This window comes from Ursus maritimus, unplaced genomic scaffold, assembly GCF_017311325.1.
Source record: "Ursus maritimus isolate PB19 unplaced genomic scaffold, ASM1731132v1 scaffold_5, whole genome shotgun sequence".
Taxonomy (NCBI): Eukaryota; Metazoa; Chordata; class Mammalia; order Carnivora; family Ursidae; genus Ursus; species Ursus maritimus.
The window spans coordinates 9,522,197-9,544,393 of NW_024426663.1; the positions used below are offsets into that span (position 1 = coordinate 9,522,197).

The 22,197-nt window shown below is 35.5% G+C and overlaps 2 protein-coding genes and 1 long non-coding RNA gene across 5 annotated transcripts in view; 2 read left to right on the forward strand and 1 right to left on the reverse strand.

Moving 5' to 3' along the window:
• The window catches only part of SLCO4C1 (solute carrier organic anion transporter family member 4C1), a 63,451-nt gene extending 56,426 nt beyond the window's left edge, over positions 1 to 7,025 (forward strand). For all 3 annotated transcript variants that reach the window (XM_040622041.1, XM_008683851.2, XM_008683852.2), the window contains 2 exons: positions 170 to 307; positions 4,823 to 7,025. In XM_040622041.1, coding sequence (XP_040477975.1) covers positions 170 to 307; positions 4,823 to 4,983 — 299 coding nt within the window. In that variant the 3' untranslated portion in view covers positions 4,984 to 7,025. The remainder of the gene's footprint in view (positions 1 to 169; positions 308 to 4,822) is intronic.
• Positions 7,026 to 13,484: 6,459 nt separating this feature from the next.
• LOC121100642 lies at positions 13,485 to 16,974 on the forward strand. The gene is made up of 2 exons (XR_005832360.1): positions 13,485 to 14,437; positions 16,060 to 16,974. It is a non-coding gene; the product is annotated as an uncharacterized LOC121100642 (long non-coding RNA).
• Positions 16,975 to 20,366: 3,392 nt separating this feature from the next.
• Positions 20,367 to 20,838, reverse strand: LOC103656462 (cytochrome c oxidase subunit 7B, mitochondrial-like). Its single transcript, XM_040621921.1, has one exon. The coding sequence runs from the start codon at positions 20,788 to 20,790 to the stop codon at positions 20,515 to 20,517; it is 276 nt and encodes a 91-aa protein (XP_040477855.1). The 5' UTR covers positions 20,791 to 20,838; the 3' UTR covers positions 20,367 to 20,514.
• Between the last annotated feature and the right edge of the window lie 1,359 nt (positions 20,839 to 22,197).

Sequence of the window (22,197 nt, forward strand, 5' to 3'; positions counted from 1 at the left end):
ATTTCTTTCTATCCCTTTTACTTGCGTATGACCTGATTGATTTGTATATCAACAGATTAATTCCTAGTCTTATTTATATAAAATATATCTTATCTACATATATATAAAAACTTGTTAACTATAGATTGTAATCTTTACTGATTGTGTATTTCACATATAATTCTTCTAGGCACAATACCTGGACCAATTATATTTGGTATCACAATAGACAGCACATGTATTCTGTGGGATATTAATGAATGTGGAACTAAAGGAGCTTGCTGGATTTATAATAACATCAAGATGGCCCATATGCTAGTAGCCATAAGTAAGTGGTGATTTCTTGATAACTTTAAATTGATGATGTCAAGAGAAAAAGATCTTACTGTTATTTACTTAAGTTTTGTAATGTTTAGTCCATCCTGTTGGTCTGTCCTGTAATTCTGAAGCAGAGATCAGTTATCACAGTAAGTTATGAAAGGTTTTAATGAGTTGTAAGGCTCAGTCTCAAATAGAAGAGAATAACTTTTTCGCTTTCATAAAATCACATACACTTTTTTTAAACAACTTCTCTCAAAGGTTTTTTTGAATGTCTAATAATAAAAAGATAAAAGACAATTTTGAGAAACTCTCTGGAATGATTGTCATCTAGGTACCCGGGCTTTGGAAAGCATTTAGAGCTGAGGTGGGGAAGCATCCTTTGGCTCTAAAGCATGTTGTAAGAAATGTTGTTATAGTTTAAAAGGTTAGCTATGATATTCAACTCTTTTTGCTTTTGGTAGTCTGTCTTGGATAGTCTTGGTTACATAATAAATGATGATGAAGATTGAGGAAGTAGACCACTGTATCTATTTGGTAAGAGTTAATATTAAAAAAATTTAAAATCAGCCTAAAAGTTATATATTTAAATTAAAAATAGCGGTAGAGGTTTGAAGATGGTGGCACAGGACCCTGTCCTCCCATGGACATGACAAATTTATAGCTACATATAGAATAATTTCTAAAGAAAAGGATCTTAGCACTGGACGCAGCACCCCATAACAAAGGATAAGAGAGACACACTGAATAGGGTACGAAAGGCAGAGACATGGCCTTGCCCGTGATCTTACTGCAGACATGAGAACTCCACAATTGAGAGGGATCCCAAAAATAAAGAGCACTTCCTCAACAAGTGAAGGGATTGAGTCTCACAACAGGCATCCTGACCCAGAGGACTGGCTCTGGAAGGACAAGATCTCCAAACATCTGGTTTTGAAAATCAGTAGGGATTAAGACTAAGAGAAACACGGAACTATAGGGAACAGAGACCCCACTCTTAAAGGGCTCATGTGCAGACCCACCCATCCTGAGATCCAGCACAAAAGCGACAGAATGAAAAGCACCCAGACCATAAGCACAGAAGACCCACTTAGTAATTTTAAAGTGGCTGCTAGAGAGGAACCTGCAGGGACTTTATCCAGCAACAAAAGCCTTGGCAGGCACCATTTTTGTAGTCTTTTTTTTTTTTTTTTTAAAGATTTTTATTTATTTATTTTACAGAGATAGAGACAGCCAGCGAGAGAGGGAACACAAGCAGGGGGAGTGGGAGAGGAAGAAGCAGGCTCATAGCGGAGGAGCCTGACGTGGGGCTCGATCCCATAACACCGGGATCACGCCCTGAGCCAAAGGCAGACGCTTAACCGCTGTGCCACCCAGGCGCCCCTCATTTTTGTAGTCTCATCCTAACTTGCTGGCGACTGAATCAGGGAGTGCCATTTTCCACGCCCTTCCTCCAGCCAGCTAGCACCAGAGGGCATGCTCTGTCCACCCTGCACTGGAACCAGGCTGGACAAGTACTCTGCAACCCACCCACCCTGTGCAGAGTTCTAGTCACAGCTAAGATGGGCAAGCTTCCTGAGCCTCATCCTTCCCATTCAGCAGCCAGGATGCAAACGGGTGGTCAGGTTCCCCGAGCTCCACCCTCCTAAAGTAGCAGACAAGCTGCAATTGGATCAGGTGAACATCCCAACCCCTGCCCTACCCAGACAGCCAGCAAGCCAAAACTGGAGTGGCTGAGTACCCTGAGACTCACCTACCCCATACAGCAGGTGCATCCCTATTGTAGACAGCTAGGACATGCAGCCCACATGAAGGATGTCCATAGAGGGCCTAGGTCTCTAACCAGGGAAGATTGTGTGTTTGGCCTATGTGACACAGCTCTTATACAAGCCCACTACCTCAAGACTGAAAGAGGTAGCAATTGTATCTAATACATAGAAATAAACACAGAGACAGGCAAAATGAGAAGACAGATCCAAACCAAAGAACAAAGCAAATCCCAGAAAAAAAGACCTTACGGAAATGGAGATAAGCAGTCTACCTGTTAAAGAGTACAACACACTGGTCATAAAGATGCTCACCAATTTTGGGGAAAGAATGGATGAACACAGCGAGAACTTCAGCACAGAGGTAGAAAAGATAATAGATCATCCAGATAGAAAATCACTAAGGTAACTATGGCCTTAAATAGGTCAGATGGACCTAATGGATGTATATAGAACGTTCCATCCCAAAACAGCACAATACACATTCTTTTCAAATGCACACGGGACGTTCTCCAGAATAGATCACATGCAGGGTCACAAAACAAGTCTTAATAAATTTGAGAAGATTGAAATTATATCAGGTTATCTTTTCTGACAAAAAATATGGAAATAGAAATTAGTTACAAGAAAAAAAGTGGAAAACTCACAAAAATGTGACGATTTAGAAACATGCTGCTGAACAACCAATGTATCAAAGAAGAAATCAAAAGAGAAATTTAAAAAAATACCTTGAGATGAATAAAAATGGAAACATAATGTTCCAAAATTTTTTGAATGCAGCAAAAACAGTTGTACAAGGGAAGTTCATAGTTATACAAATACAGGCCTACCTTAAGAAACAATAAAAATCTCAAACAGTGTAACCTTATATTTAAGGGAACTAGAAAAGAAGAAAAATCAAAGCCCATAGTTCCTAGAAGGAGGAAAATAATAAAGATCTGGACAAAAATAAGTTAAATAGAAACCAAAAAAAGCAATAGAAATGATTAGTGAAACTTAAGAGCTGGTTCTTTGAAAAGCTCAACAAAAGCAACAGTCTTTTAACTAGACTCATCAAGAAAAAAAAGGAGAGAGCCCAACAAATAAAATCATAAATGATAGAAGAGAAATTACATTGGACACCACAGAAATACAAAGGATCATAAGAATATCATGAACAATTAGACACCATCAGATTAGACAACCTGTAAGATCTCACTGTTGGTTTAGACTCAGGTCATGATCTCAGCGTTGTGAGATTGAGCCCCGCATTGGGCTCTGTGCTGATCCTGAAGCCTGCTTAAGATTCTTTCTCTCCCTCTCCCTCAGCACTTCTCCCCTGCTCTCTCTTAAAAAAAAAAAATTAAAAAAATAATATTGTAATAACTTTGTATGGAGACAGATGGTAACTGAACCTATTGTGATCATTTCATAATGTATAAAAATATCAAATTACTCTGACACATCTGAAACTGATATAAATTGTTCATCAATTATAATTCAATAAAACAGAGAAGTCCTAGATAAACACACACACACACATATATGTATGTATGTATTATTACATAATGTGTGATTTTCATTGTGTGCATTTTGGCACGTGTATCAGGATAGCGTATTAATCTTAATGCGTTTAAACTCAGAGAATGATGTCTGAATTTGTAATGGCAGAATAATAAAATATCCACTGAAGAAATAAATATATAAATCCAAAAATATAATAGAAGGGTAAATATTGACTAGAATAGGCAAAATTAATCTTTCCACCACTTTTACTTGTTAAACCTTTTTTATTCACTGTTTTTTTATGTTTAAAAAATTATTTAATTGGTTATAAATGTACTTTTTGACCAAAAGACACAAATAATGAATTGTTCCTTTTCCTACTCTGTGGTGATTGTGAGAAATTTTTCCCCCAAACCATATATACCTTTAAATTTTCTAAAAATATTGTCGTGGTAGTACTGACATGATTAGTCTTCCTGTAAATCTATTAATGTTTATTTAGTTCAATGAGAATTCCTGTTTTTCAGATACACACTTTAAGTAAAATACTAATGGCTATCACAAATTAGGTACTGCAGAAGCTATATTGTGAAGCCACTTAGTTTATTCAACTGTCACTTAAATGCTTATACTCTGGCCAGAAATGGTTTCTCTTCATACAGCCAAGCTCAAAATTAGAGTCCTTTGAAAACAAACCTTGCGAAGTGAATCTCATTGTTTCACATATTTAGTTGATACTCAAATTTGGTTGACTGTTCAATGTGATATATTTTGTGGAGGATTTCTCCTAAGAACCCCAGAGCCTTTTTATTTTTAGAATTATTTTCCATCATGGACGTGAAAATTCTACAACTTACTATTTAGGCTCAAGGATGTTGTAAGCTATTTTATTTTGTCATTGACTTCATTTCTTGCATTTTTTATACATATGATGTGTTAATAAAGCTAGAAGTAAAACATGGGTTTATTTAATTATGTGTAATACTTACTTTATAAGAATGTACAATCATAACCAAGAAAAGAATAGTTATTGTACAGTTTTAATGTTTAGAAAGAGAACTAAAGTCTAGTTCATTGAATTGTATAGAAATATTTTGCTGAAGAATATCCCCTTTTTCTCTAAAATTTTAAAAATTTAAAACATAGAACTATAATGCCTGTATAATCTCCTCCTTAAAGTAGGTTTCTATTTGTGAAGAATTCCTCAGTGACAGTTCCTTTTTGTAACACTTTAAAGGCCCAAATGCATGACTAATTTTTGTTTTTATATTTAGGTGTGACTTGTAAAACTATCACCATTTTCTTCAACGGGTGTGCAGTCTTTTTGTATAAGCCGCCACCGTTAGGCCCAGATGCATCATTTGAGAATCAGCACACAGTGGTGACTACTGTTTCGGTAGAATGTGACCTCAGCAATACAGTAAATGAAGGGTGAGATAGAAAAAGGAGACTCTTACAGCTGGGAAGTTGGCCATCATTTGTAAGAGTGCACATTGCCATTGCAGCACTAGCTACCTAATATGGATGATCACATTTCAAAAGTTGGTATTTTATAATTAAATGTGTTTTCTGTACACTTATGGACTTATTTTTGTTTTAATGTAATACACAGACCTGTGTCTTCAGAGCCCACCAAAAGCCTCAGAATACACACACACACACGCAGGCGCATACACAGAGACACTTCCCATTGTCCAGGTGTGAAATAACAAGCTAATAAACTAATTTAGAAAAAAAGCCAATTATTAGTTAAAAGTTTACATTTTAAAAACAAAGCAACCTTTCTGTTCTTGAAACTTGTTTTAATTATCATTGCCAGTAGTTTGGGCTTATTTAGAAAATTTGTGGTATAAAAATGTAAACTAATCAAATTTATGTGATGATTTTTAAGAACTATTACTAAAAACTCATGAATTTAAAACTAGCTGTTTTGTTTTGAAATTTATATACACTAGTCTGTCCTTGATCAGAGAAGGTTACTGAACTATTGAAATATAGGTTGATTATCTTCTTTGTGTTCCAGTATACAGTGAATTCAGAAATAGCATTATATATACATATTTTCACTTTAACTCAAGAATTCCAGGATGTAATTTGTTAATCTTGTCTATTTTTAACACTTTCCTTTAATGATTCCAAGACAGTATTATTCAATTATATGACCTCCAGGAGAAAGTACCAGATTCAGTAAAGAAAGTGCCAATTATGTATGAAAGTATTTCTCATTTTTTTAATGTCTTAGGTGCATTTTATTGATTTTCTTTGAAAAGATTCCTTAATGAACTGTTGATCAGTGTTTACATAATTCAGTAATTTAATTTTTCTCATTTTAAAAACTTGTCACCTAGTATATTATTTATTGCGCCTAAGATAGTGCTTTGTTCATAAAAGTCATGAATTAGGGTTGCTCGACTCTTTAACTGATCCATTTATTCAAAAGATAAAGTATTTCACGTATCTGGTAACATTATAACAGTCCATGTCTTCAGCTCAGATTTAAGCCAACTTTGTCTACTCAGAATGTGGAGGAAGTAGGTCAGTGAACAATAACAAAAAACTTCTACCTGGTCAAGAGTTGTACTGATTAAGAAAAGTGTTGAAGTTCATACTTAATTTAGAGAGAAGGAAAAATCACCCTATCTTTACAAATAGTTTGAATAAGTTGCTGAATAATTGGCTTTCGTAATGGTTTTTAGTTATGAAGAGTTTTGTTTTATTCAGTGTACTCAATTTTATAAGATGATACATTTTTACAAACTTTTTAATGAAAACGGGTAACGTGAAAATAATTTTGACACTTGAAAGAAGTCCGACTCATACATATTTACAAAGAATACCTCCTTTCATGACAGGGTGGTGTAGACACTACTATAATTTATAAACATTATTTATACTTTTGGGTCAAGTAGGTTATATGTGTTGGTATGCCACTTTAAGAACAAAATTTTTCATAGTATATTTTTTCACAATTTATATGATTTTTAAATTAAGCTTGAATCTATAAATTGACCTGTGGTGATTTTTGTACATAATTGGATATATGTCTTAAAGCTTATTTTTAACATTTAGATTTCCTTAATTCTAAGACATAAATATCTAAAACTCTTATACATGAAAGAACTATATAGAATTGATTTAGTTATGTAAATTGGAGAAAAATATAAGTAAAATTTTCGCTCTGTTTTCTTTTAGTATTTTCTTTAAACATTATGTAAAATGCATATATGTATCTTTTTAAAAATGAGAATATTTGTACCAGATTGTTAAGTGTTTAACCTTATTAAATGGCACAGATTTTGAAATGGGGTTTGTATCTGTTTATGCATACACACACATTTGATGGTTGGAGAAGGGAAAATCAGTGTACTTTTGAACCTGTTGAGTGTAATTTAATTCAGTGATTTTTGGTATCCCAAAAGATACATTTAATTCAATGTAAACCACATTCACTATTAAATATATACTAAAATTGTTCCATACAGTAGTTTTCATGTATGACGGAGGGATATATAGGATTTATATGAGTAAGATACTGTTGGAGATGGTTGGTTGTCAAAGTTCTCATACTGCAAAAGTAATGTGTTTTGGAAAGTTTATATTTAAGTCATCTTGGGTTATCAAAACACTCAGTACAATATTTTTAAAGAAATCAGGTTGGACCATAATTTTGGAGGTAATGTCCTTCCCCCCGCTACAACACATTTCAGGCTTCTTCAGCCTTTTTTGTATCCAAAGCAATAAACATTAACTTACAAGTTATATGTGAGCGATCAAACATAAATAAAAGGCAATTTATTTTTAAAAACTGCATGGATAAATTGGATCAAAACATTTTAGTGTTTTTTACTTAACAGCTTATAAAAATCATCCTCAAAGAATAGGCGTTTTAATTTTTTCTTTTTAGATTTTGTTTGACTTTCTTTTTTAAGCTCTATTTTGTAATAATTTTAGACTTACAAAAAGTTGTAAAAATGGTACACACAATTCTCCTGTAAGCTTTACCCAGCTTCCCAAATGTTAACTTAACAAATATCCATAGAACAATTATCTAAACCAGCAAATTAGCATTAAAGAAATAGTTAATACCACATTCGCAAAAGGGTAAGGCAGAATTATTTTTGTGATGTCAGTCATCTTTTTTCATTGTTGAATTGTGCATATTAAAATGCTGCATTTTTCTGTATATAACTTAGGCCCCAGTATATACGTTGATTTGCAAAAAGAACTGATATTAGAAACTGTTTAAAAACAACTATTGCTGGGTCTTTCCAAGCCTATGAGAATGCCCCAAGAGGATTGTGCTAGTGTTGAGGATGTTTCTAAGAAAGTAGGCTGGTGTTTCCTTCCTAATTGGATGTTTTCTTAATTCAATCTTATCAGAATAGAGTATGTACCCCAAAATGGTGAGGGAGGAAAGGAACACAGAATTAGATTTCTGGCTTAAGCCTAGGGACCAAATTCCCAGAGAGAAAGCCTTGCAGGAATAGCTTCAATCATAACATCTGAAGATGAGAATTTCCCGTGCCATGAAACGTGACATTCTAGAGCAGTGTTGATGGGACTCTGCCCATAACAGCTGCCTGCTATGAGGTCCTACTAGACCATCAGGAACTAAGGTGGGTAGGTGTGTAAGAGGTCAACTCGGGAGCATCCACCTCTCTGGGAACTGATCAGTTCAGAAGTCAATATGAACTTAAAATTGCACCCCATAATTAAGCCGGCTTTTGGAGTCCTGCCATAATGGATGGCATGGAGGTCGGTCAGTATCAGTGAAGAGAAAATTGTGTCAGTCCTGGTAGTACAGGAGTTTTGCCTCTCTTCCTCTACTCCTTCACTCCATGTGCCTGCTGTGGTGCAGAAGAATACAGAAGATGGAAAGGTCTTAGGAATTTATCCTCCCTCCCCTTAGTAGGACCATTTTTCCACAAGTCAGCTCTTACGTGGGGGCACGAGAGAAATGAGACCTTTGTAATACCTAAAAATGGCCACAGAGCTATGAAATTTATCCAAGAATGTTATCAAAGGGATAGAGTTAGTAGTTCTTACGGAATATATTTGAGGGTAGCAATGGGTAAGAATAAGACACTTAATTTTTTTTTTTACAAGTTTCATCTCTTTTGAGTTACTTTACTGTTTTTGTATCCTTTTACTTATTAAGAGGAAATAAATGTCACAATTTTAATATATTTCTTCCTCTCTAACCCTTGAAAATATTCCTTAATTTTTTGAAATCCATTAGCTAGGGTTTGGGTTGAGTGGTCGGCAAAGACTAAAATGGAAGTTGCCAGTGGAGCTTTAAAAATGAACAATGTTCAAACCCCATCCAGGACCAACAAATCTGCTTTGTTAAAAGCTAACACATGAAGAAGGTGGGGTAAAGGGCATGAATCACAATTTGTTGAAAGTGATTTAATTACGTTTCCTATTTTCCAAGTTTGATTTCTAAAAGGGGAATTTTGACTTGAAAGCAAAGATGAGACGAGTAATGGGGTAATTTTGAGGGTTGGGATACTACTGGAGCTTCTAGAAGCATGTCTCTGGGATGGGGCAAAGTGAGTTGGGGAAGAAAAGGCACTGAAAGCAATAGAAATTTACTTGTTTTTAAAAGTTACTTGATTTCAGAAATAAAATTGATCAGAGAATACTGCTAGATTTCTTCTTGTATTGATGAGCTATTTCAGTAATGATGTGGACATAATACCCACTGCAGGATTATTTCATGGAGAGATCCAAGAGTAGTTGGGTTGAATGCATGGCATCATGTGGTACTGTAACGTGAGAAATTCTGATAAGGAAAACAGGGCAGACTTGATACAGCTTCATGGAGATGCTCAAGACACAGACATAAAACAAAGACATCCTGGCACCTGTTCCTCAGCTACGTTCTTGAGATCTTGCAAAGAATGTGGGAACAGCTGACTCATCTGGCTGTCCAGTGACAGAATACTCTAACTTGTCTGTTAATTGTCAGCAAAGCAGAAGCTTGCCCAAGGAAAGGGAAAAAAATAAATCACTGTATCAAATATGCCTGCCCCTTTCCCCCCTTCTCTCTCTTCTCTTTGTCTTATATACATCCTGCTTTTGCATTGGGTAGATTAAGTCGATCTATTAGTGGCTTTCCTTTTTATATGAGTAAGTGGTATAATGATATTATCATATGTCTTTGACAGGTAATTTGAAAATCTGAAAATTATAAGCAGTGAAACCAGTTGGGTAATACTGCTTGCAAAACACTTCAAACAAAACAAAACAAAACAAAGACCAGGTAATTCTAGTGAAAATATTGCTTATTGCTAATCTGCTGGATATGAGGAAATGTGTAAGATGTATTACATGTTTATACTCATTACATTCCTATCTTATGTGAGACAACTAAAGCCCAGGGAAGTAAGTGTTCAAGGCCTCAAGGCTAGTAAGTGTTAGAACTAGAACTTGAATCTGGTTGTCTGTGGCTCCAAAACTCATGCTTATCCTTTTTGCACTGGAATTTGCTGAGGTTAACTACATAGATATATGTTTTTAAAATCCAAAACATAACTTTTATTTATGGGGATTATCCAATATCTCTTTCAATTCTAAAAATTATATTTTCTGAAGTTATAGCTAGTAGGTAAGCAAATTTGAGGCACCAGAGGAAAATGTGCTCTTCCCTGTTAAAACAAAGAACAACAACAACAAAAAAAACAAAACTGTTACAATTAAAACCTTTCCTTTTCTTGTCCAGGGCTACAATTTATATTTTTACCAGCAGGTGGCGGTATTGTACTTACTACCAGAGTAAAAGTATTGCCTTAGGAGCCTTTTTTTGTTGGAGGAGGATTTCTGGCTCTTCGGTAAAAATTTCATTTGCATTTTTTTCATTATCGTTGTTCATATCCTTTTCGTAATTTTTCCAGAATTATTTTCTCATTGCAGATCACTGGAAAGATTTCCTGTTAGAAGAAAAACTGATAACTAAGGAGAATTATTTGGTGGATTCAGCTTTTGATATCTTGACTTCTTTTCTCATTTAGAAATAGGTTGATACATATTTCTGATTTCATGGGTTTTTCTCTCTAGATACTGACCAAGAGTGAATTTTTGATATTAATCTATATTTTATTTTTAAATAGCAAGCAGCGATTTAAATTACCTTCCATAAAAAGAATTGATCCTTTAAAAGCTTAGGAAAGAAATGCTAAAAAATAAAAAAATAAATCTCAAAAATTTGACCAGGTTTGTCTTTCTATTGTTAAGCATGATTTTTTTACATATTAAAATTATTAACACTGTTCACTATTATACTAGGGTTTCCTCCCATTGGTCTCTATAAGACCTCCTCAAAATAGAATTTTTAAAAATGAATCTGAAAACAAAAGTAGTATGTTCTTATACTTATTATATGCTTCTATTAAAAGGGACTTCAACCGTATTTATAATTCCCAAACAATTTGGTTAGCCAAGAAATATATTATGTTAGGTAGTTTTTTTACAAAACTGCCTTTCTTAGAGTTTTCTTTTTAATCCAATTGGGTCTTTAATATGCAGTGTTGTGTCTAGAGTTACTCTCCTCAAAAACTTAGCATCTAATTGGCAAAGTAAAGCATAAGTATATGAAACGTTAACAAATAAAGCAATTCAAGATTTAAACAAAAAGTCAAAGCATTCAGCCTCCAGGAACATTTTTTGGTCCTTTAGTTAATGCCAGGCTTATTTGAGCTCCAAAAATTGGGAAACAAAGAGGGGAGAAAGAGATAGACAGATACAGAGAAGTGCTCTGTCTATATAGCCTTCAGGTACTCATGGACTTTTGTAAATAAAACTGTATTTAATCAATTATATTAAAATACAGTTCAGTTTTATCCCTAGGCATTTTTTGTTTTGTTTTGTATTTGTAGAGGGAGTTGGTGTCAAGCATAGCACTGATAATTAGTACAGAAATATAGTCCCTCCCCTTCTATCCCCTTCTCAAGCCAGCTCTTGCAGTCAGTAAATCTCCAAAGAAATATAATATGGAGGATTCAAATTGTTTCCAGAACACACAATGGAAGTGACTCAACAGCTCTATCTGGGATTTTAATGCAGGAGGGTGACAGCTGTGTTAGTGGTTTAGAAAGTGATGAATTGACGTGATGTTACAAAGCAATGCCTGATCACAAATGACTTGCACCGCTCTGTGCTCAAACTGTTTAGTTAGAGGTATCTCTATAATGGAACAGACATTTAGAAGCCCTGATTATGCATCTAACCTCATTTTCCACAGGTAATACTGCTTTTTTCTTTACAGAGAAGAGAGAGACTATTAAATAGGACTATTCTCAGGTTCTATTCACATCTCTTTACATCCTGCTTACAAATTAACATGTATCTGTCTTTCATCTCAACTCAGTGAAAAAGACATTTTCATTTTTCAAGGTAAACTACCAACCTGGTTCCTTCATCCATTCTTAAACCCCCCTGATCTTCTTTCTCAGGACCTCGCTCAATCAGTTTCCCTCTGTTCTGTAGAATATATTAATCTCTGCTCTCTTTCATCCCCTTCACAGCGAAAGAGTTCAAGGTTCTCCTTTCTGTAGAAAATTCTTTCTCTCCCCTCATGCCTTCAAAATGCCCAACACCAGCGCTGATCTACCTTTCCATATTCAGGTTTATAGTGGACATCTTTCTGGGGCTAAATCACAGGTGTCAAAACTCAGCCTGTCAGTAACTGAACTCAGCACGTACCCTGCTTCCCCACCCCTCCTCCACCTCCTTTCTTCCCACTCTTGTTTTCTCCATTTTGATGAATAGCTGTACCTAGGTGACTCCCAGACTCCCCTGCCTTTGTATTCTAAACCCATCAGCTATCCTACTCCAAACTGATAAGCAATCCCCATGTTGACAATTGACTATAAACCAGCAACAAATATTCCATACAATGGTTATAATTTCAAGGAAAAGATAGCATATAAACAGTTTTAAATTTCTTCAATAAATATGTATTGGGTTGTATTATGTGGGAGCAGGATAAACATAATGCCATGTCTAGATCTAGACGACATTTTTATTTCGCCATTACCATTGTGTATATTGTCAAGAAACACTTGAAATGAGGAAAAATCAAGAATGATAAAATATTAAATTTCATTTCCTGGCTTAATTTTTATTTTCAAACATTATTTCTTTCATGAGTCTATGATAATTTAATAATTTGAAATGAATAACTTGCTGATATAAACTGGAAATGGAAATGTTTGTTTTCTTGAATTCTTCTTTTCCAGTTTTACACCACCAGCTCACTGACCAGAGCAAGCCCTGGGGAAAAGCTATGAGATAAAATTTATGGTTTTGAATATTTTGAATATTTTAAAAAATAATTTTATGGTTTTGAATATTTTGAATATTTTAAAAAATAATTTTATCAAGCATTAGTGTGGCAAAACAAAAATTGCACTGGGCAAAGAACTCAGTCTGAACTCAACCCTGCAGAAACAGAAGGCAGTATGGTTTTTAAAAGATGGGGTGAGAGAAAGATCATAGGCCATCTTTGTTTGCCTACTGGGTTTCACCAAAGGAAAAGTAAACTTTTTCTCTCTTTTTTAAATTGAAGTATAGTTGAATTACAATGTTTTACTAATTTCGTACTTACAACATAGTGATTGGACAATTCTATTAAGTTATGCTCACTGGGATAAGTGAAGCTATCATCTGTCACCATGCAATGTTATACAGTAGTATTGACTATATTCCCTATGCTCTACTTTTCATCCCTATAATTTATTTATTTTATAACTGTAAGTTTGTACCTCTTAATCCCCTTCACTTATTTTGCCATGCCCCCCCCCCACCACAACCACCAGTTTGTTCTCTGTATTTATGCTTCTGTTTCTGTGTTTTTGTTGTTTGTTCATTTGTTTTGTTTTTCAGATTCCACATATAAGTGAAATCATCATGACGGGAGGAAGTTTTACAACTCAGATCAGGGAGCCCACTGAAGTTAGACTTCTATCCTTCCGCAAAAATGGGGGTGGTGGGAGATGGGGTTAGGGGTCCTATCTTTCTTGATAACTACCTTTCAAAGGGATGGCTCCCGAATCTTGAGAAAGACGTTCCTAGGTTATAAAATAGGCAAGCTTTTTAAAATATTTACATTTCAAAGGGCCAAGAGAAAACTTAGTGACCAGTATTCTAATGTTCTCAGGAAAGTAAGAGCAGAGGCCTAGTCAGGAAGAAGATTTTCTAATGTTTATTTAAGCTGAGAAAAATGTTAAGGCTGTCATGGTCAAGGGCATGCAAATTCTTTGATTCCATTTCCATTTGCCCCGGGGTCTCTCTGAGCACATTTTGATATAGCATATCCTTGTGGTTGCTTGGCATTTGATTTTGGATTTAGAGACTCTGTAATGGAGTAGCCCTTCTTAAATTTGGTCTGACTTAACCTATTATTTTTTTAATTAAACAGTACATCTGTCCATGATTTGTGTTCTTACTCAAAAGAGGGTAACAGAGCAATTAGTCGTTAGAAACTGTGAAAAAGTAAGCCATAGGGTCCTCCACAGACATTGATCCTGTTTTGACTCTTTTAAATTCTGATATAAGAAGAATACTCATAAAAGGCTGCTGTGAACAGAGCAGGCAGAGATAACGGAGCTCAGACACACTAAAGCTAATTACCTACAGTAAATGATTTGAATGTGGGCCAATAAGAGATTGGGGAGTAAGCATATTAAAGCCACTATAATAGAAGACATGAAATGAGACAAAAGAAATGAGGGATGGAAACGTAATGCATGGAAGGAAAGTCATACAGGAGATTAAGAAAATTACATTGCTATTGTGTTTCATTCCAGTTAAAGTGAATGACCTTCATTGGCAATGGTTCATGAATCCAGTATTTATAAGAGAACACAGACCCATACAATGGCATACAGGTTAACTTTTTTTTTTTTCCTTTTTCTTCTTTTCTCTTTAATGCCTAGATAATGAGCTACACTGCAAATACACAATCTCTTTACATGAAACCTTAAAGAATAGAGATGCAATAGGCTATGCTTATCTAGCTGAAGACAAGACTTTTCCAATGTCATGTCTTCTGCTCCAGTCACACACCTGCTGGACTTACACATTAATAAATGTTTAACTGATGAAAAATGTATTGTCAGCATTTTCCCAATTTTCAGGGAATTGCAAGGCCCAGGAAGTCTGGCCCTCTGTTGAGTGGATGCTTCCATTTCGGTGGAAAGCAGTTTTTTCATTAATTCATTCTCCTGCTCACATAACTGTGAATAATATGCTCATTCCCATTATAATAATAATTCCTACTATCTGATGACAAGACATCATTGGATTCTGGGGATAGGGAGAGGAAACAAAACCTAATTCAGATGCCATCTCAGATCTGTCCTGGACAAAAAGTCTGTCTTAGAATCATTCTCATTTTAATGGGTATGCACTTAACCTTCTGTGGGTGGGAGGGAGCAAATATCTTTCTATCATTAAAGTTATGAAGATAAGAGGCACAGGCTGAGGTGCGTTTACTGATTTCCTATATCGCACAGTAGTTTTGCAGAAATTATTGTTCCAGGGATTCCCATGCTTTCTTAGTTCATAAGGAACTTAGTGTCTCAGTAATTTTTTCATGACACATCTAGATCCAATGAAGTGGCTAACAATGTTTGTTAACTAAATAGGTCCAATAATAATAAATATTTATTTCTTAAAAGTTTAATGGCTACTTGAAAGAAACTACACCTACATTGAAAGAAAACATATTTTTATTTCATTGTTAATCACAATTATTAATCTGTGCAGTCTGAACACTGCACAACTTCTCAAATCTTTCAATCAGATTGGACACTGCCATCCCTTTTTCCTATCCTACATTGATTTTCATAAGTACTTACTTTTTATCGTAGTGATTGCTGAAAACATACTTTTGCAAATATATGACATCTTAAGGAATATAGTGCAGTCAAATGTTAAGATTTTGATGTCCTCAAGTTAGCAGTTTGTATAGACTACAATGGATATGGAGTATAGCTGTGTTTGACTCTCGATCTTGAGGTCGCGAGTTCATGCCCCACGTTGTAGAAATTACTAAAAAATAAATAAACTTAAAAAAAAACTGTTAAATATTCCACAGGACCTTTGTGAATTTGTTATGGCCTGTATGAAGGCAGATACAAATTAAAGAGGCTTAATTTTCCCTCTGGAAAATAAGGGAAAAGTTTTCTCTCTCCGTTTTCTTAGAGCAGTTACTTTAGAAAACTTCTAATTGTAGTTTCTTTCTGTCTCCTCCTGTTGGGAAGAGATTCTGTTTTTAATTATATTTCCTGAGGCTTTGGCCTTTGTCTCAGAATATGATCCTAGACACAAGTTTCCTCCAAGTTTTGACCTATTCAAACATTACAAATTATGATCTTTATAGATTTACACTTCTAGACATTTTCACTTTTTATATGTTGAAGAAATGGTTTGTATTCCATAACATTACCACAACCTTCTAAAATTTAGAAAGCAGGTATCACACTCATTTTTTAAAAATTGATTTTAGAGATGAAGAGCAATCTAACCGGGATTATATGGAGTGCTAGAAAAATGACAAGGTTAGTACCTAGGGTGAGTATGATACCTATTTTTTTCATTACTTTAACAAACTTAGAGTATGTGGTTTGCCAGAGAGTCAAATTCAGCACCTAAATTTCAATATCTCATTCTACTTTTCATAGCCTTATAAAAGAAGATTTTTAAAAAATGATTGCTAAAGAAGAATTATGGTTAAATAATGAAAAAAAACCCTCATAATTAAGGTGTTAGAAGTTGTAAGACATAAATTATGTTCAAGTAAGGTTCTGGAACTTTTCTTTCAGGAGATTATACTTTATTGATATTTTTCCATATTAGTTAAAATTATAACATTGTTATATGACTATTGAAACAAATCAAATAATCCTACCATCCCTTTAGTCCTTTCTCAATCTTTGTTTATTTAATTTTATAAAACTAGAAAACTCAATTGTGTTACACAGAATTTAATACCACTCTTCCCCCCCTTTCATTTATTATGTCATGGGCATAGTTAATGTCTCCCTAGGTATATCTAACCCAGTGTTTAAGCAACCTCATAGATTTCCAATGTATGAATATGATGATTATTTTACTATTCATTTCCATGTTTAAAAAAATAATATGGCAGGCCAATACCTTTAATTAGGTTTGAATGCAGTTTTGAGTTGAATTTGATGAGTCTATCAGTTACCTAAAGACTGAAGAATCTTACATGTGGTATATAATATGGTCTTTCTGATAGATTTGATACTTCAGGACATAAAGTGGTTTTAGAAGGAAATTGAAAGAATAGATAAACGGTTTTCTTTGTCAATACTTTTGAAACCATGTCATTCAACTTCATAGATCCAGATTGGTATCTTAGAAAAATTTCAAAGGAGTAACACATTTTGAGCAGAACACAAAGAGGACAAGATTATGCTTATATGGTTGGGAAAAAAAAACAGAACAGATCAATAAAACTAGGAGTGGGTTCTTTGAAAGAATAAAATTGATAAACTTCTAGCCAGACTTATCAAAATGAAAAGAGAAAGGACCCAAGTAAGTAAAATCATGAATGAGAGAGGAGAGATCACACCAACACCACAGAAATACAAACAATGGTAAGAGAATATTATGAAAAGTTATATGCCAACAAATTGGACAATTTGGAAGGAATGAATAAATTCCTAGAAACTACTAAAACAGAAACAGGAAGAAATAGAAAATTTGAAGCGACCCATAAGCAGTAAAGAAATTGAATCAGTAATCAAAAATCTCCCCAAAATCAAAAGTCCAGGGCCAGATGGCTTCCTGGGGTGATTCCACCAAACACTTAAAGAGTTAATACCTAGTCTTCTCAAACTGTTCCAAAAAATAGAAATGGAAGGAAAACTTCCAAACTCATTCTGTGAGGCTAGCATGATCTTGATTCCAAAACCAGACAAAGATTATCAGGCACACTTGCCCTAGTAAAGAAACACCTGCGGAGCACAGTGCGGCAGGGCTTGGTGTCCGCAGCAGCTCCACTGTTGGTGCTGTTCTGCTCACTGAAGTCTGTGCTGATGCGGGGGGTGGGGGGAGAGAAAAATGGCATCAGCCCTCTCCCTGATCCTTGGAGAGGGGAGTTCACACCTGCTGTTGTCCAGAAATCCTCTGAAGAAGAGCAAATAATCTCCCCTCCTGTGTCCCAGGTATCTATCAGATCCCTGCCTTCACCCTGTGAGTGTCAACAAAATACACCACATTAATAAAAGAAAGGATAAGAATCATATGATCCTCTCAATAGGTACAGAAAAAGCATTTGACAGAGTACAGCATCCGTTCTTGATAAAAACCCTCAACAAACTAGGAATAGAGGAACTAGGAATATACTTCAACATCATAATGACTATATATGAAAGACTCACAACTAATATCATCCTTAATGGGAAAAAATTGAGAGCTGTTCCTCTAAGGTCAGGAACAAGACAGGGATGTCCTCTCAACATTGATATTAAACATAGTACTGAAAGTACTAACCTCAGCAATCAGACAACAAAAAGAAATAAAAAGCATCCATGATTTTCATATCTTCTTAAAAATATATGAGGAAAAAGCCTTTGGGTTTTTAAAGTTTGTAATATGCAGAAATTCATTTGCAAGGTAAGTTCTGGAATCGGGCGATATTATTTTATTTAATTTTCTTATTGAGTAAATATTGTAATAGGTCCTTATATCAGGAAGAATAGCCAATTCATTTCCATATTTAATTTTTATTGAAATATAATATGAAACTTCAGATAAAACAGTTAAGGCATAGAAATCAGAACACAGAAACTTGTTTGTTTTTTTCATGTTGGGTAACTCTTGAATTAGGCTACTCCTAAAATAATATCTTTCTTAATCTCAGATGTTTTATTTCCCAATTAATTTTAGAAATAGAAATAATGTCAAATTGTTTATCATCACTTGGAAATATTACAGGTGTGGGTTTTTTTTTTGCGGGGGTGATTTAAATTTTGTGTTATGAATTGTGCTTTTTATTTAGAACTTTCTCCTTTCAGTCACATTTCCATGGCAAATTGTTTTGTGCAATATAAATATTAAAAATATTTTTAAATTGCCCTGAAGAATAGTGAAATAATATGATAAGTGTAAGACTCAGTCTATCATTCATGAAGTGTGTCAACCTAAGGGTTGATAAGTCAATGTTGTGCCTAAATGCATCAATTGAATGTCAACATGTAGGCGCCAGGGGATCTCACATATAACTTCTAGACTTTCTGTGAGGCATACTTTTTCTTAAAAGTAAGACAGAAAAGGGGGCGCCTGGGTGGCTCAGCCGTTAAGCGTCTGCCTTTGGCTCAGGTCATGATCCTGGGATCCTGGGATCGAGCCCCGCATCGGGCTCCCTGCTCAGCAGGAAGCCTGCTTCTCCCTCGCACACTCCCCTTGCTTGTGTTTCCTCTCTCGCTGTCTCTTTCTGTCAAATAAATAAAATCTTAAAAAAAAAAAAAGAAAAAAATAATGTGATATTAATGATAGAAAATCATGAAACTAGATGGAGATTTTGAGTAAGTAAATCATTTAGGCAAAACCTAATTTTTAAATTTTCTGTTAAATTCCGGGGCACCTGGGTGGCTCAGTGGGTGGCCTTTGGCTCAGCTCATGATCCCAGGGTCCTGGAATCGAGTCCCACATCGGGCTCCCTGCTCAGAGGGGAGTCTGCTTCTCCCTCTTCCTCTGCAGCTGCTGCTGCTCTCTCTCTCTTTGTCATAAATGAATAAAAAAAAAATCTAAAAAATAAAATAAAATTTCTGTTAAATTCAGGCTCAGAGAATTTAGATGACTTGCCCAATTAGGAGTGATTCAGATCATTTCTATTGCTTTGCAATTAAGAACTTGAATGAGGAGCTTGGCCTCCTGAATCTCAACGGTAAGAATAATCCAATCTTAGCTAGAAGCTTCAGTGTTTGGCAGAGAGGTCCTCTGGGAACACATTGCTAGTGTAACAGGAGGTCCCTTTATTTGTTTGGAATAGAGGATGTTTCCAGGGAGTTTTTCTCATTCTAGGAGGGTGATAAATTTAGCCAAGGATCCCAAAAATCCAGCTAACTTCTTCAAATAAAATAAAAATAACCAGTGCTTATTAAGTGCCTATTACTGCCAATGTAGTATCTACGAGTTTAAGTTCTTCAGTGACAATAGGAGTATTTGAAGACTATTTCTCAAAATACTGTTTGTGTGAGCTCAAGTGACACTTTCAACATGTCTAAACTTCTATTTTTTATACTTAAGTAGATATCTGCCATGTACTTTTTTTTTTCCACCTTAATAAAAGGTGCTTTTATTAAAGCATGGGGACAGGACCCATTGGCAGGAAGAGCTGCTGCCCTAAGATTGTGAGGGGCAACTGATTATATACTTTGGGGTTGAGGGAAGTAAAGATAAGGGAATTTCAAAGGATTTTCATATGCTGAAGAAGACTCAGGATACTGGAGGCCTGCTGTTGTCAAGCTAAGGTAGCTTTTCCCTCTAGCAATAAGGTTTAGACAGTTGGGAGTTCCCTGGAGGAACTTTAATATAAGTCAAGTATTTGTGGGTTTTTTAAAAATTTATTTTTAAAATTTAAATTCAATTAATTAACATATAATGTATTATTGGTTTCAGAGGTAGAGGTCAGTGATTCATCAGTCTTATATAATACCCAGTGCTCATTACATCACATGCCTTCCTTAAGACCTGTCACCCAGTTACCCCATCCCCCCACCTCCTTCCCTTCCAGTAACCCTCAGTTTGTTTCCTACGATTAAGAGTCTCCTATGGTATGTCTCCCTCTCTGTTTTTTTTTTTTTTTTAAGGTTTCAAATGTACTTTATTTCTTCAACCATGCCATATTTTAATGGGTGCACAGTGCTTCTACTTGGCATCAACTGTGAGTTGGTTTTGAAACAATTCAGTATTACACCAACTGGGATGATTACTGATCTCTCCATTCCTTTGGGGTGACTCTGCCAACAGGGGACAGGTTCCATTCTATTCCAATTTGTGTTGCTGTATATGCCCATACAGCAATACAGAAAGTGGCTCCACTAGCTAATACGGCATTACCATATTTGTCATGGAAACCAGGTGTCCTTTTCTGGTGGCTCTGCCTTGCCATTGTTTGTGGAATGCTTTGTACTCGGAGACGACTTAGAGCAGTTCTGGCCATGGGAAACATCCTGAAGCTGAAGACAGAACGGCGCAACTGCATCTGCTCCTTCGCTACAAACTCGTGCCAAGTCTCCTTGCAAAATGCCCTGAAAACTCCCTCTCTGGTTTTGTCTTGTTTTGTTTTATTTTTAACTCTCTTCCCCTATGATCCTCTGTTTTGTTTTTTAAATTCCACGTATCAGTGACATCATATGATAATTGTCTTTCTCTGATTGACTTATTTTGCTTAGCATAATATCCTCTATTCCATCCGCATCTTTGCAAATGGCAAGATTTCTTTTTCTTTTTCTTTTTCTTTTTTTTTAATGGCTGAGTGGTATTCAATTGTATATATACACCACATCTTCTTAATCCATTCAGCTGTAGATGGACATCTGGGCTCTTTCCATAGTTTGGCTACCGTGGACATTTCTGCTATAAACAGTGGGTGCAGGTGCCCCTTCGGATCACTACATTTGTATTCTTTGCGTAAATATCTACTAGTGCAATTACTGGGTCATGGGGTAGCTCTATTTTCAACTTTTTGAGGACCCTCCACACTTTCTTCCAGAGTGGCTGCACCAGCTTGCATTCCCACCAAGAGTGTAAGAGGGTTCCCCTTCTCCGCATCCTCGCCAACATCTGTTATTTCCTGAGTTGTTAATTTTAGCCATTCTGACTAGTGTGAGGTGGTATCTCATTGTGGTTTTGATTTTTATTTCCCTGATGCCAAGTGATGTTGAACATTTTTTCATGTGTCTGTTAGCCATTTGTATATCTTCTTTGGAGAAATGTCTGTTCATGTCTTCTACCCATTTTTTTTTTTTGATTGGATTATCTGTTCTTTGGGTGTTGAGTTTGATAAGTTCTTTATAGATTTTTGGACACTAGCCCTTTATTTGCTACGTCATTTGCAAATATCTTCTCCCATTCTGTCGGTTGTTGTCTGTTTCTTTTGCTGTGCAAAAGATTCTTATCTTGATGAAGTCCCAATAGTTCATTTTTTTAAAAAGATTTTTAAAATTTATTTGACAGAGGGACAGTCAGTGAGAGTGGGAACACAAGCAGGAGTGGGAGAGGAAGAAGCAGGCTCCCAGCAGAGGAGCCCGATGTGGGGCTGGATCCCAGAACGCCGGGATCACGCCCTGAGCCGAAGGCAGACACTTAACGACTGAGCCACCCAGGCACCCCCCAATAGTTCATTTTTGCCTTTGCTTCCCTTGCCTTTGGAGATGTGCCTAGCAAGAAGTTGCTGTAGCCGAGGTCACAGAGGTTGCTGCCTGTGTTCTCCTCTAGGATTTTAATGGATTCTTGTCTCACATTTAGGTCTTTCATCCATTTTGAGTTTATCTTTGTGGTGTAAGAAAACGGTCCAGTTTCATTCTTCTGCATGTGGCTATCCAATTTTCCCAACACCATTTTTTGAAGAGACTGTCTTTTTTCTATTGGATACTGTTTCCTGCTTTGT

Bases quoted from the DNA above. Each gene is read 5' to 3' on its own strand.
- LOC103656462 (XM_040621921.1), bottom strand. From the start codon at position 20,790: ATGCAGTTGCGCCGTTCTGTCTTCAGCTTCAGGATGTTTCCCATGGCC.